This window comes from Bos mutus, chromosome 3, assembly GCF_027580195.1.
Source record: "Bos mutus isolate GX-2022 chromosome 3, NWIPB_WYAK_1.1, whole genome shotgun sequence".
NCBI lineage: Eukaryota > Metazoa > Chordata > Mammalia > Artiodactyla > Bovidae > Bos > Bos mutus.
The window spans coordinates 30,343,296-30,355,372 of NC_091619.1; the positions used below are offsets into that span (position 1 = coordinate 30,343,296).

At 44.1% G+C, this 12,077-nt stretch overlaps 1 protein-coding gene across 1 annotated transcript; it reads left to right on the top strand.

Annotated features, from left to right (window-relative positions):
• The first annotated feature begins 43 nt into the window (after window positions 1–43).
• Window positions 44–9,668, top strand: WDR77 (WD repeat domain 77). The gene is made up of 10 exons (XM_005905668.3): window positions 44–315; window positions 566–751; window positions 2,805–2,946; window positions 3,464–3,513; window positions 5,718–5,788; window positions 5,917–5,971; window positions 6,429–6,500; window positions 7,073–7,181; window positions 7,725–7,793; window positions 8,345–9,668. The coding sequence occupies exons 1-10, from the start codon at window positions 201–203 to the stop codon at window positions 8,502–8,504; spliced, it is 1,029 nt and encodes a 342-aa protein (XP_005905730.1). The 5' UTR covers window positions 44–200; the 3' UTR covers window positions 8,505–9,668.
• The last annotated feature ends 2,409 nt before the right edge of the window (window positions 9,669–12,077 follow it).

Below are 12,077 nucleotides of genomic sequence, written 5' to 3' on the forward strand. Positions count from 1 at the left end.
GATAAGAAGCAGAGAGCCGGTTGCGGGAGGGTGCTGGCGGGAAAGCCGGCTGGGCTCTTAGAAGCAGATCTCGCGAGATGTAGGGAGGCTGTAGCTTGTCTAGAGGGGCGGAGGCCCGAGAGGAACCACGTGGGGACTCCTGGAGCTGAATCTCAGGCGGGCATCCAATTTGGGTCTAGATTGAAGTTGGGACCGTGGAGATGCGGAAGGAAACACCGCCTCCCCTAGTGCCCCCGGCAGCCCGGGAGTGGAACCTTCCCCCTAATGCTCCCGCCTGTATGGAGCGGCAATTGGAGGCTGCGCGGTACCGGTCTGGTGAGCCTGGGTCCTAGGCCGGGGAGTTTCCTTACCCCGCCCCGAAGTGCCCCTTCCCGGGAATAAACCTTCCAGCCCGCATCTCGATTCCCCGCTTGCCAACCTGACCCCTGCTTCACTTCGCTGAGCTCACCCCAACCGTGCCCCGCGTTCCCGGGCTCGGGTCCAGATCCAGTTAGCGGGCTGCTGGGCTGTTACCAGGGAAACGAGCCTCTCCACTCCTCATGCTGACATCTGGTATCTCCTTTAGATGGGGCGCTCCTGCTCGGGGCTTCTAGCCTGAGTGGCCGCTGCTGGGCTGGCTCTCTCTGGCTTTTCAAGGACCCTTGTGCCGCCCCCAACGAAGGTTTCTGCTCTGCTGGAGTCCAGACGGAGGCCGGAGTGGCTGACCTCACTTGGGTAGGGGACCGAGGTATCCTAGTGGCTTCTGATTCAGGTGAGTCACTTGCTCCTCAGCTGTACAGGTGGAATGGAGGCTTGGGGTATAGGTCGGGCTGGGCTCAACTTTTAATGTCCCATACTCGGTGGAGGAATTCCAGATGAGCTGCTTCAGATCCTAAAAGATGATGTAGTTGAAGTGCTGCACTCAATATGCTGGCAAATTTGGAAAACTCAGCAGTGGCCACAGGACTGAAAAGGTCAATTTTCATTCCAGTCCCAAAGAAGGGCAATGCCAAAGAATGTTCAGATTCACACGATTGCACTCATTTCACATGCTGGCAAGGTAATGCTCAAAATCCTTCAAGCTAGGCTTCAACAGTATGTGAACTGAGAACTTCCAGACGTTCAAGCTGGATCTAGAAAAGACAGAGGAACCAGAGATCAAATTGTCAACATCTGCTGGATCATAGAAAAAGCTAGAGAATTTCAGAAGAACATCTACTGCTTCATTGACTATGCTAATGCCTTTGACTATGTGGATCACAGTAAACTGGAAAATTCTAAAGAGATGGGAATACCAGACCATTTTACCTAATAAACCTGTATACAGATCAAGAAGCGACAGTTAGAACTGGATGTGGAAAATTAGAACTGGACAGGTTCCAAATTGGGAAAGGAGTATGTCAAGGCTGTTTATTGTTACCCTGCTTATTTAACTTATATGCAGAGTACATCATGGGAAATACCAGGCTGGATGAAGCACAAACTGGAATCAGGATTGCCAGGAGAGATATCAATAACCTCAGATACACAGATGACACCACTCTTATGGCAGAAAGTGAAGAGTAACTAAAGAGCCTCTTGATGAAGGTGAAAGAGGAGAGTAAAAAAGCTGGCTTAAAATTCAACATTCAGAAAACGAAGATCATGGCATCCGGTCCCATCACTTCATGGCAAATAGATGGGGAAACAGTGAAAACAGTGGCAGACTTTATTTTCTTGGGCTCCAAAATCACTGTGGATGGTGCCTGCAGCCATGAAATTAAAAGACGCTTGCTCCTTGGAAGAAAAGCTACAATAAACCTAGACAGAGTATTAAAAAGCAGAGATATCACTTTGCCCACAAAGGTCCAATATAGTCAAAACGACGTTTTTTTCTAGTCATGTATGGATGTGAGGGTTGAACCGTAAAGCAGGCTGAGCACCAAAGAATTAATCTTTAGTAACTGCAGTGCTGGAGAAGACTTTTGAGAGATCAAACCAGTTAATGCAAAAGGAAATCAACCCTGAATATTCTTTGGAAGTGCTAATGCTGAAGCTGAAGCTCCAGTACATTGGCCAACTGATGCAAAGAGCCAACTCATTGGAAAAGACCCAGATGCTGGGAAAAACTGAAGGCAGGAGGAAAAGGGGACAACAGAAGATTAGATGGTTGGATGGCATCACTTACTCATCAATGGACATGAGTTTGAACAAACTCAAGGAGTTAGTGAAGGACAGGGAAGCCTGGTATGCTGTAGCCCTTGGGGTCACAGAGAGTTCGATGTGACTTAGAGACTGAACGGTAGCAACAACATACTTTGTGCTTGGGGGAGCTTGAAGGTTTTGGTCCCAAAGGAGAATAACTGTGTGGGTAGGATATACCTGTCCCAAGATTCTAAATTGGTGGAAATTTTAGCAAAATTCATAACAAAATTAAGACATGAATGAAACTGTTTTTCTCTGTATCCACCCAAGATCAAGAATGATGTTGATCTTAAAGATGATGCTGAAACCAATCTATGCTCTTTCCATCTCTTCCCAGTTTCTTACATGTCTTTATTCTGCTTTCTTTGTTTTGAATGTCAGACTTAGTGGACAAACCAGTGGAGGGTTTCATGTTTTAAAAAAAAAGAATAGAGGTGTTGGCAGGTATTGCATGGAAGGATAAAGGTGGGACAATTAATGTCCAAATAACTGGGACTATTTAATCATACTAAACTGTCTGCTATCCATATCATTATGGAGATGTCATCCTTGTCTTTCGAGAACTTAGCATCCTAGAAGTGAAATGCTGTCTTGATGTAACCCCAGCTTGTTTCCTTCACCGTCTTCCCCACCCTCAATAGGTGCTGTTGAATTGTGGGAGCTGGATGAGAATGAGACGCTTATCGTCAGCAAGTTCTGCAAGTATGAGCATGATGACATCGTGTCTACAGTCAGTGTCCTGAGCTCTGGCACACATGCTGTCAGTGGTAGCAAAGACTTCTGGTGGGTCCCCGCTCTCATTGCTCCTGTTTCTGGGCCTTCTTTGGGTGTCTTAGATGTCACATTAGCCTCATTAAGTAATGTTTTGGGCTCATTATAAGAACCCAGTGACTAATTACGGCATACCGATAAGGTTTCTTGGACTTCCCTGGTGGCTCAGATGGTAAAGCATCTTGTTTACAATGCGGGAGACCTGGGTTCAATCCCTGGGTCAGGAAGATCCTCTGGAGAAGGAAATGACACCCCACTCCAGTACTCTTGCCTGGAAAATCCCATGGACGGAGGAGTGTGGTGGGCTACAGTCCATGGGGTCTCAAAGAGTCGGACATGACTGAGCAACTTCACTTTCACTTTCATAAGGTTTCTTATAAGGTTTTCTTAGAGATTTTGCAGTCCATTGTAAAAGTAGACTGTACCAGAAGTCCAGTAGATGACAAAGATGTAGGAATATACATTTGAATACATGTTTTTATATATATAGTGTAGGTCAAATTAAGTCTCTGTTTCCTTTGCTTCTTAGCATCAAGGTTTGGGACCTTGCTCAGCAGATGGTTCTGAATTCATACCGAGGTGAGTGCATCTTCTTTCCTTTTTAGTTCCTGTTGTAGCTATTTTGTTTTTATTCTCTCCTTTGTGCTCTTTGAGCTTTCCTTGGATGTCAGTGACACCAATTCTTTGCTCTCCTGCCTGGTAGTTTTCTTCCAAAACTATGGTCAAGTCCCAGTGTTGACTCTAGCTCTTAATCTCCCTATATCTTTTTAATTGACAGGCTCATCACCTTCTTGATCACCTGAGGCTCAAACTCCCAGTCCTCTTCCACTCCTCCTTTTTCCATCTATCAGTTGGTCCCCAAGTTCTTTGGATTTTTTTCCGTTTGGTCAGTGACCTTCCTTTTCATTTCTTATGCTCCCATTTACATTCAGTCTTTAGCTCACCTAGACCGTGGCACTCATTTCATCTCTTGACCCATCATCTTTGGTCTTTCATTGGTTTCTTGTGGCTTGCAGGTTAATACCTCAGGTTCACGTCATGGCATTCAAGCCTTTTTACTGTCATTCCTCCTTCAAGCATATCGTGCTATCTAAACAGTACATCTCAGGCATTCTTCAAGTATAAACTCTGATACTCATGAATCTTGAACTTTTTGATTATTCCCCTCCATAAAAATCTCATTTTTAGAAGATGAGAGCCATCATTTTCTATTAACTTTCCCCTTTTTGCTCACTTTCATTAACAGCACTAGCAGTTAACTTTGTTTGGGGAGCCATTCTTCATGAAGATACCAGATCTTAATGAAGATAACGTATAGGGCATTAATGTATGTGTGACTGAAAGACGTAGATATAGGTGATAACTGGTTCCCTCACTGCCTATCTCTGCCAATTCTAACTGCAAAGTGTATGATTCAGATATGTGCAAAGCAAAACCACAGACTCACACGTCTCCTGGAGTTTCAGATAGTTAGACAATAATGTTAAAATGCCAGTGTTCAAAGTCTACTATATTAGCCTTTTGTTTCCTAGACATATGATATGTTTTTCTGGCTAATGCTAAATAAACACTTGCCCCTTTCAGCCTTTTTCATTAGTTCTTTTTTTTTTTTTTTTTAATTTAAATTAAAAAAAATTGAAGTATAGTTGGTTTACAGTGTTGTGACAGTTCTTTGTGTTTATTCGTATTCCCCCCACTGATTTCAAATTCCCTAAAGGCAGAGGCCTCACGTAGTTTTTCATCTTTCATCCTCCACCATGGTGCTGCCCCAAAGCTTTCTTTCAAGTGAGCAGTATGTTCTTGTTCATAATGTTGGCTTTCCGTGGATTCTATGGAAGGTGGCTTGAACCCACCTTTCTATCTCAAGGCAGAGCCACATCTATCTTAGAGTATGGTTGAATCACTTTGGAGAAGGTGGTTTCCACAGCCTGTAATTAACATTTAGAGTGACCTTTAACATTTTTAGCGTGCAGCCCTAAAAGAATTGTGAAAAACTGTACCCTTTCACATGTTTTTAAATTAGTACCTAAATACTTGTGTTCGTGGTGTGGCCAAGAAAGGTCAGCCTCCTTCACAGAATTTTACCCAGATGCTCTTTCTTTTGTTCTTTGGCTCTTACAAAAACCCTCTTTTGTTTTATGTAGGTTTTTATGCTCTGAACATCACACCATGGTAAAGTTTGGGGTGGAGGAGAGGTGTGTGTTTCTTCTACACATGGGAGAAGGATGACTGTGAGAGTAGAGGTCTGCAGTGCTGGCAGACCACAGGCAGCTTCTTAGTTTGGTGTGGAGAGAAAACACTGGAGAAATGCCCTTAAAACTCCCGAGTGTCCAGGACTCCCTTGGAAGTCTTTGTATGCTACCTGGAGGCATGTGTGCTTGTGCTGTTTAGGCTGTCTTTATTGTAAATCCCTCCACCGATCAGACTCAGCCTTTATCATTCATGTCTTTCAGTTCCGTTCCATTCAGTCGCTCAGTCATGTCCGACGCTATGACCCCATGATAGTCAGGCTCCCCTGTCTATCATGAACTCCTGGAGCTTACTCAAACTCGTGTCTGTAGCCGTTCATTTTCCTGCAAGTCTACTGAGGTTTTATAATGCTATCAACATTTCCTCTTAGGTTTTGTCTCATCCAGACTCTCACGGAATTTGTTCATTTGTGTCATAAGACTAGCTAGGACTAGTTCTTACAGCCTCCCTCCTACCCCTTCATAGTATCTGGGCTTCGTGATAAGATTGCTTTCATTTCCTCTGTCATACTTCTTGTTCCCTCTCCTCTACAGCTCACTCTGGGCAGGTCACCTGTGTTGCTGCCTCTCCCCACAAGGATTCTGTGTTTCTTTCATGCGGTGAGGTAAGATATAGCTGCTTTTCCCCACCCTTGACCACACCCAAACCCTTTAGTCCTAAGTCTAGCACGGACGGCTTCTGGCCAGCAGCTGTTTTTGGATTGTGAAGCCCTTTTTCTATTCCTTCTTCTAGGACAATAGAATTTTACTGTGGGATACCCGCTGTCCAAAGCCAGCATCACAGATGGGTGAGTCTGAGAGCTGGTGGTGGGATGATGGTACTAGGAACCCATCTGGAAGAGACTTTCCTTGGCCAGAGTCAAAGGCAAAGCTACCAGATGTCCAGTCACTGACATGAATGATCTAATTGCTTTCTTTCCCACTGAGGTTCATGTTGTGCAGTGGGTCCCAAGAGGAGGGGCTAATTCCTGAGGGTGGGGGTAATTGATATTTCCTGGATGGGCAAATAAAGGGGCCAGAGTTTTCAACTTCATGCTTTATGTTGAAACTTGCCTGTGACTCAGGTCTGGAAAGATCAGGAGGCTGATAGGTTGTGAGGATCAAGAGTGAGGATGGGACTGCCTTAGCAGAACTTGGGAAACTGAATAAAGGTGCTCCTGGGATTTAGAGTGACTTCGCCACCGAAGCTTCTTCTCAAAGCTGAGGTCAGAGTTTTGTTCCAGACCCTTCTTCTCTCCTTCACAGGCTGCAGTGCCTCTGGCTACCTTCCTACCTCCCTGACTTGGCATCCTCAGCAGAGTGAAGTCTTTGTCTTTGGTAAGGCAGCATGTCCAACTGTGTGTTGACTCTGGGAAGGGGAGAATAAGCAAGAAAGCTCACTCCATAGTACACGAGGCTCTGGCTGCTCAGTCTGTCAGCACACTTGAGCACTCAGTGAATTATGCTAATGGGGGTGTGCGAAGGTAGGATGATCCAAAACTAGTTTTAGTTTAGCTTTAAAGAACACGATAATTTTTATTCTAGAAGATTTGATTCCTGATTGTTTGGTGTGGCTCTTATATTCATGGCTAGAAGTCAGTGGGCCACAAAGCAGGAAGATTGTTACATAGGGAATCCTATTGCATAGTAGGCAATAGTTGTGCTAACTTGGTGATCTGGCTGTGTATACTGTGATGTAGTTTGTGGTTAACACAACAGTTATCTCATCCAATAGTTTTAATTTCCACAACCCTCAAATGACTAATTATTCCTACTTTACCAAGGAGGAAATGAATGCTCAGAACAGTGAACTTTTTCAAGATTGAAGAACCAGCATTCAAATATAGATCTGGCTGAGTCCAAAGCCCATTCTCTTAACCCCCTTGACATACTCCCTCTTCTTCCTTCAGGTGATGAGAATGGGACTGTCTCCCTTGTGGACACCAAGAGTGCAGGCTGTGCCCTCAGCTCTGTTGTGCACTCCCAGTGTGTCACTGGGCTGGTGTTCTCCCCACACAGGTACTGCTCTTTTTCATCAAGGGCCTGGGAGATAGGAAAGGGAAGAGTGCGGGAGAATACTTGTGTTGGCATAGCATTAGCTGATTGGGTGGTTCCTTAAAACAGACACTGTTTTAGCTAAAGACCTTAATTAGTAAAAGATCTCTTAAGACTGTAGTCCGTTTTTTGGGTTGTATGATCTCTGACTGCAAATGGCTAAAACATGGTCTTGTTCCTGCTCAACACCCCAAATGACTTATACTATGGGCTTCTTGGGCTGTGTGGTTGGAAAGCCTGTGTTTCTGGGTTATTGCTGAAGCTACAGGGAGGGACCAGATGGGATGGTTAGTTGCAGGGATGGCTCTCTGCCCTAGCTTTGCTCCATTTTCCTCATCTTCCCTTGGAACTTGTACTGTAGACTTGAGTGGTAGTCAGGCTTTAAACCAAAGTGGGGATCAAGCTACCTTCTCTGGTCACTTTAGAGAGGGGTTTGGGGACTGCCCAGTCAAATTTTGTCCTGATACTTATGGACTGATCTTTCGCAACCTTCTCCTTCTCTCCTAGTGCTCCCTTCCTGGCCTCTGTCAGTGAGGACTGCTCACTTGCTGTGCTGGACTCAGGCCTTTCCGAGGTGTAAGTGTGACACGGACCCTATGATCAGGAGTCATGGAGGGACCAGCAGATGGCTGGGTCTTTTTACCCTTTGGAAAAGCACGTTGTCTCTTTTCAGGGAGACTTGGTGATGGAAGCAGGCTAGCTGTTGACTGTCTCCCTGTTCCAGGGACTGACTCCCAAGCTCTGTGCCTGGTAGAGGAATGTGGTGTTAGGTGGGATTCCTGAGCCTGGCATTCCAGTGATCTCTCAGAAAGGAACACTGTGTGCTTTTTGCACAAAGTACCACGTGTAGGAATGCAGCCTGCTATAGGATAAATGACCCCAGACCCAAGATCTGAGGGTACTGCCTTCTTTGCCACAAGATGCTGTCTGACCCTGACTCACATCATACCCTTGCTCTAGCTGTCATTTCTTCTATGAAAATAGGATTGGATTGGATGATGGAGTCTTCTTTGTGTGGCTACACTGCTAGCCTGATGACTAGGTCATATATGGTGAAGTGGAGTGTCTTTCCGTTTTTTTTTCTTCTGTCTCTTACCAAGCCCCCACTTTTCTTTGTTCTCTTGTAGGTTTAGAAGCCGAGCCCACAGAGACTTTGTGAGAGATGCTACTTGGTCTCCACTCAATCACTCCCTTCTTACCACAGTGGGCTGGGACCATCAGGTCATCCACCATATCCTGCCCACAGAACCTCTCCCAGAGCCTGGACCTAAGAGTGCTGCCGAGTAGATTGGATTTCAGACAAGAAGTGAATCCCCTATGAGTATCCACGCCCTTTGCCCCTGCCCTCTCAATTTATGAGACAACAGAGGAGCCTTATGCAGTATGTTGGTACACGACATCTGTGCAGTTAAAAGGCGCTGTGTCTCAGCCTGGGGGAGGCTGGATCCTGGGGTCCTGTAGTCAGGGAAGAAAAATTCCCTTGAACATGGATGTGTGTGTGTGTCTGAGTGTGTGTGTAGATACGTAGTCTTTGTAGGTGGGGGGAGGGAGAAAAATATCCATCCTGTGTCTTTCCCAGAGCCCAATCCTCCCCATGCCCTAAAAATTAGCAAGGAATTTTTATGCTTCCCACTGTAGCTGTGCATTAGGAATTGGCCATGTCTGAGGTACGGGATGTGGGCATTCCTGGATTCTTGGAAACTGCTCATAGAGATAGGAGCAACTTTATTTTTTTATAGAGCTTAATTCAGCTTTATCATGAGCAGTACTTCCATTTACATCCAGTCCAGCCCACTTTAAGGAAGAGCCAGGACACTCACTGCAGTTTTATGCATCTCCTTGTTATTAAACCGAGCCAGAAGTCCAGTTTCTGGCTGAATGAGAAGTTTGGCTGGTACCTATGTAATGGCCCCTCACTACCGCCACCCCTGTGGAGTTGTGTTGATGAGGATGGATGTATTTCTGTCATAGATGCCATAGAAGAGGTTCAGGATGGAGAGCTTAAAAACATTTCAGTTAAAAACTGACATAGACCTACATAGGAATGTTTGCCGCCTTCCCACCTGAAAACAGCCTGGGCCCTGACCTCTTTTGCCTCTGGGTCCCTATCTCTGGACATAGGAAACCTGATGCTATTTTGGGGGACTCTGAAGAGTTTAAATACAGCATCAGAGAGAGAAGTACCGGTCAGTGAAATAAAAAGTTGATTCATCGTTGGCTTGTCTTTTGAAGCATGTGTGTTATGTGCAGTTAGACATGTCACTTACGTGAGTCATCAAGGTATCTATCTTAGAGCCTGTTACTTTTTCGTGTGCTTCCCCAGCCCCCCAGAGTAGCTAGTTGAAACTTAAGGTAAATATTTGTTTACTGGATTGATGGCTGCTGCCACTTAAAAGTTATGGATCAATTACTGATTGTATTGAAACTAAATTAAATCAATTATGTACTTTTGTGCTTTGCAAGTTTTGTTTAGCTAAAATCTCATGAAACTGGGGTAGTTTCATGGGCGAAGTATTTGTAAGTAAAGCTGCTGTGTTTCACCCTTGCTAAGCGTGAGCTCTGGTCTCACAATTACCCTCAAGTAAAAACATGGGACTTTGTTATTAGATGGTCTACCTATTGGGTTTGGGGAGAGGTGAGAATGAAGCCTTCACTGTTCTTCCGTGTGACTTTAGAGAGGTAATAGGGTGTGTTGATAGAAACTCTTTAAGTTCTTCCTGGAGATAAAAGCTTAAAATTTGTTATCTCTTAGAGAGAATGAGGTAGGTAGGAATTAAATTTGCATAGGCCTGTTCCTCATGGACTTCAAATAGTGGAGAGAAAACTCAGTGAAAGAGATAATCCAGGGAAATGAATGTATTGTGTCAAGATGGTTAAAATGACACCAAAGGAGAAAACCTAGAGTTTGAAGAACCACTTTACTTCATGTAAAAAATATTAGGATTCAGATAAACCTGTGCTGATGAGAATAATTCCATCCACGATCATCACCAAGACATTTGCAAATGTAATCAAAGTCATGTTAGAAATGATCATCACAGTTTTGGTTGACTGTGTCTACTATGGTGAGAAAAAAGATTGTTCAAGATAGAAGGTGACCTCAGAATAATCAGAAATGTACTATCACATGTGGGGTTATTCACTAGTCTTTTACTTGAGAATAGTTTCAGTAGCAGGAGCACAGGTTTGCTGATAACAGGTGGAAATAGGCTCATTTTGTTTTGTGTAAAACCATACAAGCATCTATTTTGTGTTTAATTTCACTGGTTCACATGTCTGAACACCTGCAGTAAATCTGTCTCCGTTTTCATTGTCCTCACTCAAGTCCACTAACCTGGCTGACCGTATACCACTGCTGATTTCTAGTGCTCAGAACAACAGACACAGGTTAGTTCAAGTACTGTTTCAGGTAGCTCCAGACATCAGGTTCATTCTCCAGGATCTGTCCTGCCCCACAAGACAGTGGGAGGCTTGTCTTTAATTATTAGCTCTGTAGGCATTACCTGCTGGTTCACAGTCTCACTGAGGCAGCAGAATCACCCAGGCTCTGACTGGGCTTCCAGTCATATGTCCTCTGGACAGTGTGGTAGGGCACAAGATTGGGAGAGTGAGAGTGGGAAGGTGTATATAGTTATTTTCCACTCACTCAGTTACAGAGGGCTTCAAAACTTCCTTGCCACATCTAGGCCTAAAAATGGGTTCTGAGTTTTTAAAAGGCAGATTTGTGGCATTTGGACAGCATAAACAGTATTTCTGTGGTTGCTTGACTTGCATCTACAAACTAAAAGAATAGGAAAAGAAAAAGAAAAGCTCATTCCAAACTCTTATGTAAGCATTTCTTTCAGTAAGATATACACCAAATATTTGTACTCAGTCTAGGGAAGTTTTAGGGCATCTAAGGAGAGCCAACATAGTGTGAAAAGCTGAAAGAATTCACATCAAATTGCTGTTTATACATCTGGGTCACACTGAACTTTAGAACCACTTGTGCAGGGAACTGATTTTGTTCCCCAAAAGGGTAAGGAAGCTCTAATCTGATTTTTGAGGTGAGTAAAGTTTCTGACGAGCATCAGCAGTCTATATAGTTTGATTTTCGAAGAGTAAGCAGACCAGTTTTGAAGCCCAACGTTTCCTTACTGAGTTCTCTATCACATAGCTGCGGAATTTTTCATCTTCATTATGTGGTTATAGGACTTGTACTATCCAGAGAGTGAAGGAGGTGCAAAGATAAGGACAGGTAATGTTAACTCATTTTAAGTTACAGAGGCATTTAAGGTACAATTGCTGATCCTAAAATCTGTATCATCTGGAGTAAGGTTTACTGTAGTCCTCAACGTATTCTGAAAACTCTGCTTGTCTTGTAAATGATGTTCTGCTGCTTCAGTATATAATAGATCATCAAAATTTGAAAGGTCAGTAATAAAGGGCTTCACCTCCAAACATCCTTTTAACTTTCTGGTGCGAGCTCAGCTGGCACTGCTGGGTGAGAGTTCCTTCAGTGAATGTAGACGTATCATTATCACTGTAATGTTGGGTATCAGATGCTGGTATGCTTCACTTTGGGATGAACCACACATTATCTGCATTAAGAGCTTCAGTTTCAAGGTAAAATTTTCCATTCCAATAGTAACCCTTATTTGGGATCTTAGGTGAAAGGAGTGAAGCTTGTTAGAATCAGAAAACGTGCTTTACGTGTACAAGCTAAATCTGCTTTAAGCTCTGCAGATTTTTAACAAGCAACTTGTGTCTCTCAGAAGCCCTCTGATTAGGTCAGAAACTGCTTGATGTTTAGTCCCCTGACCATTATCCAATGTCAGTTGCTTGGCAGAGTTTGCATTAATGCCACCCTTGACTTTGGCA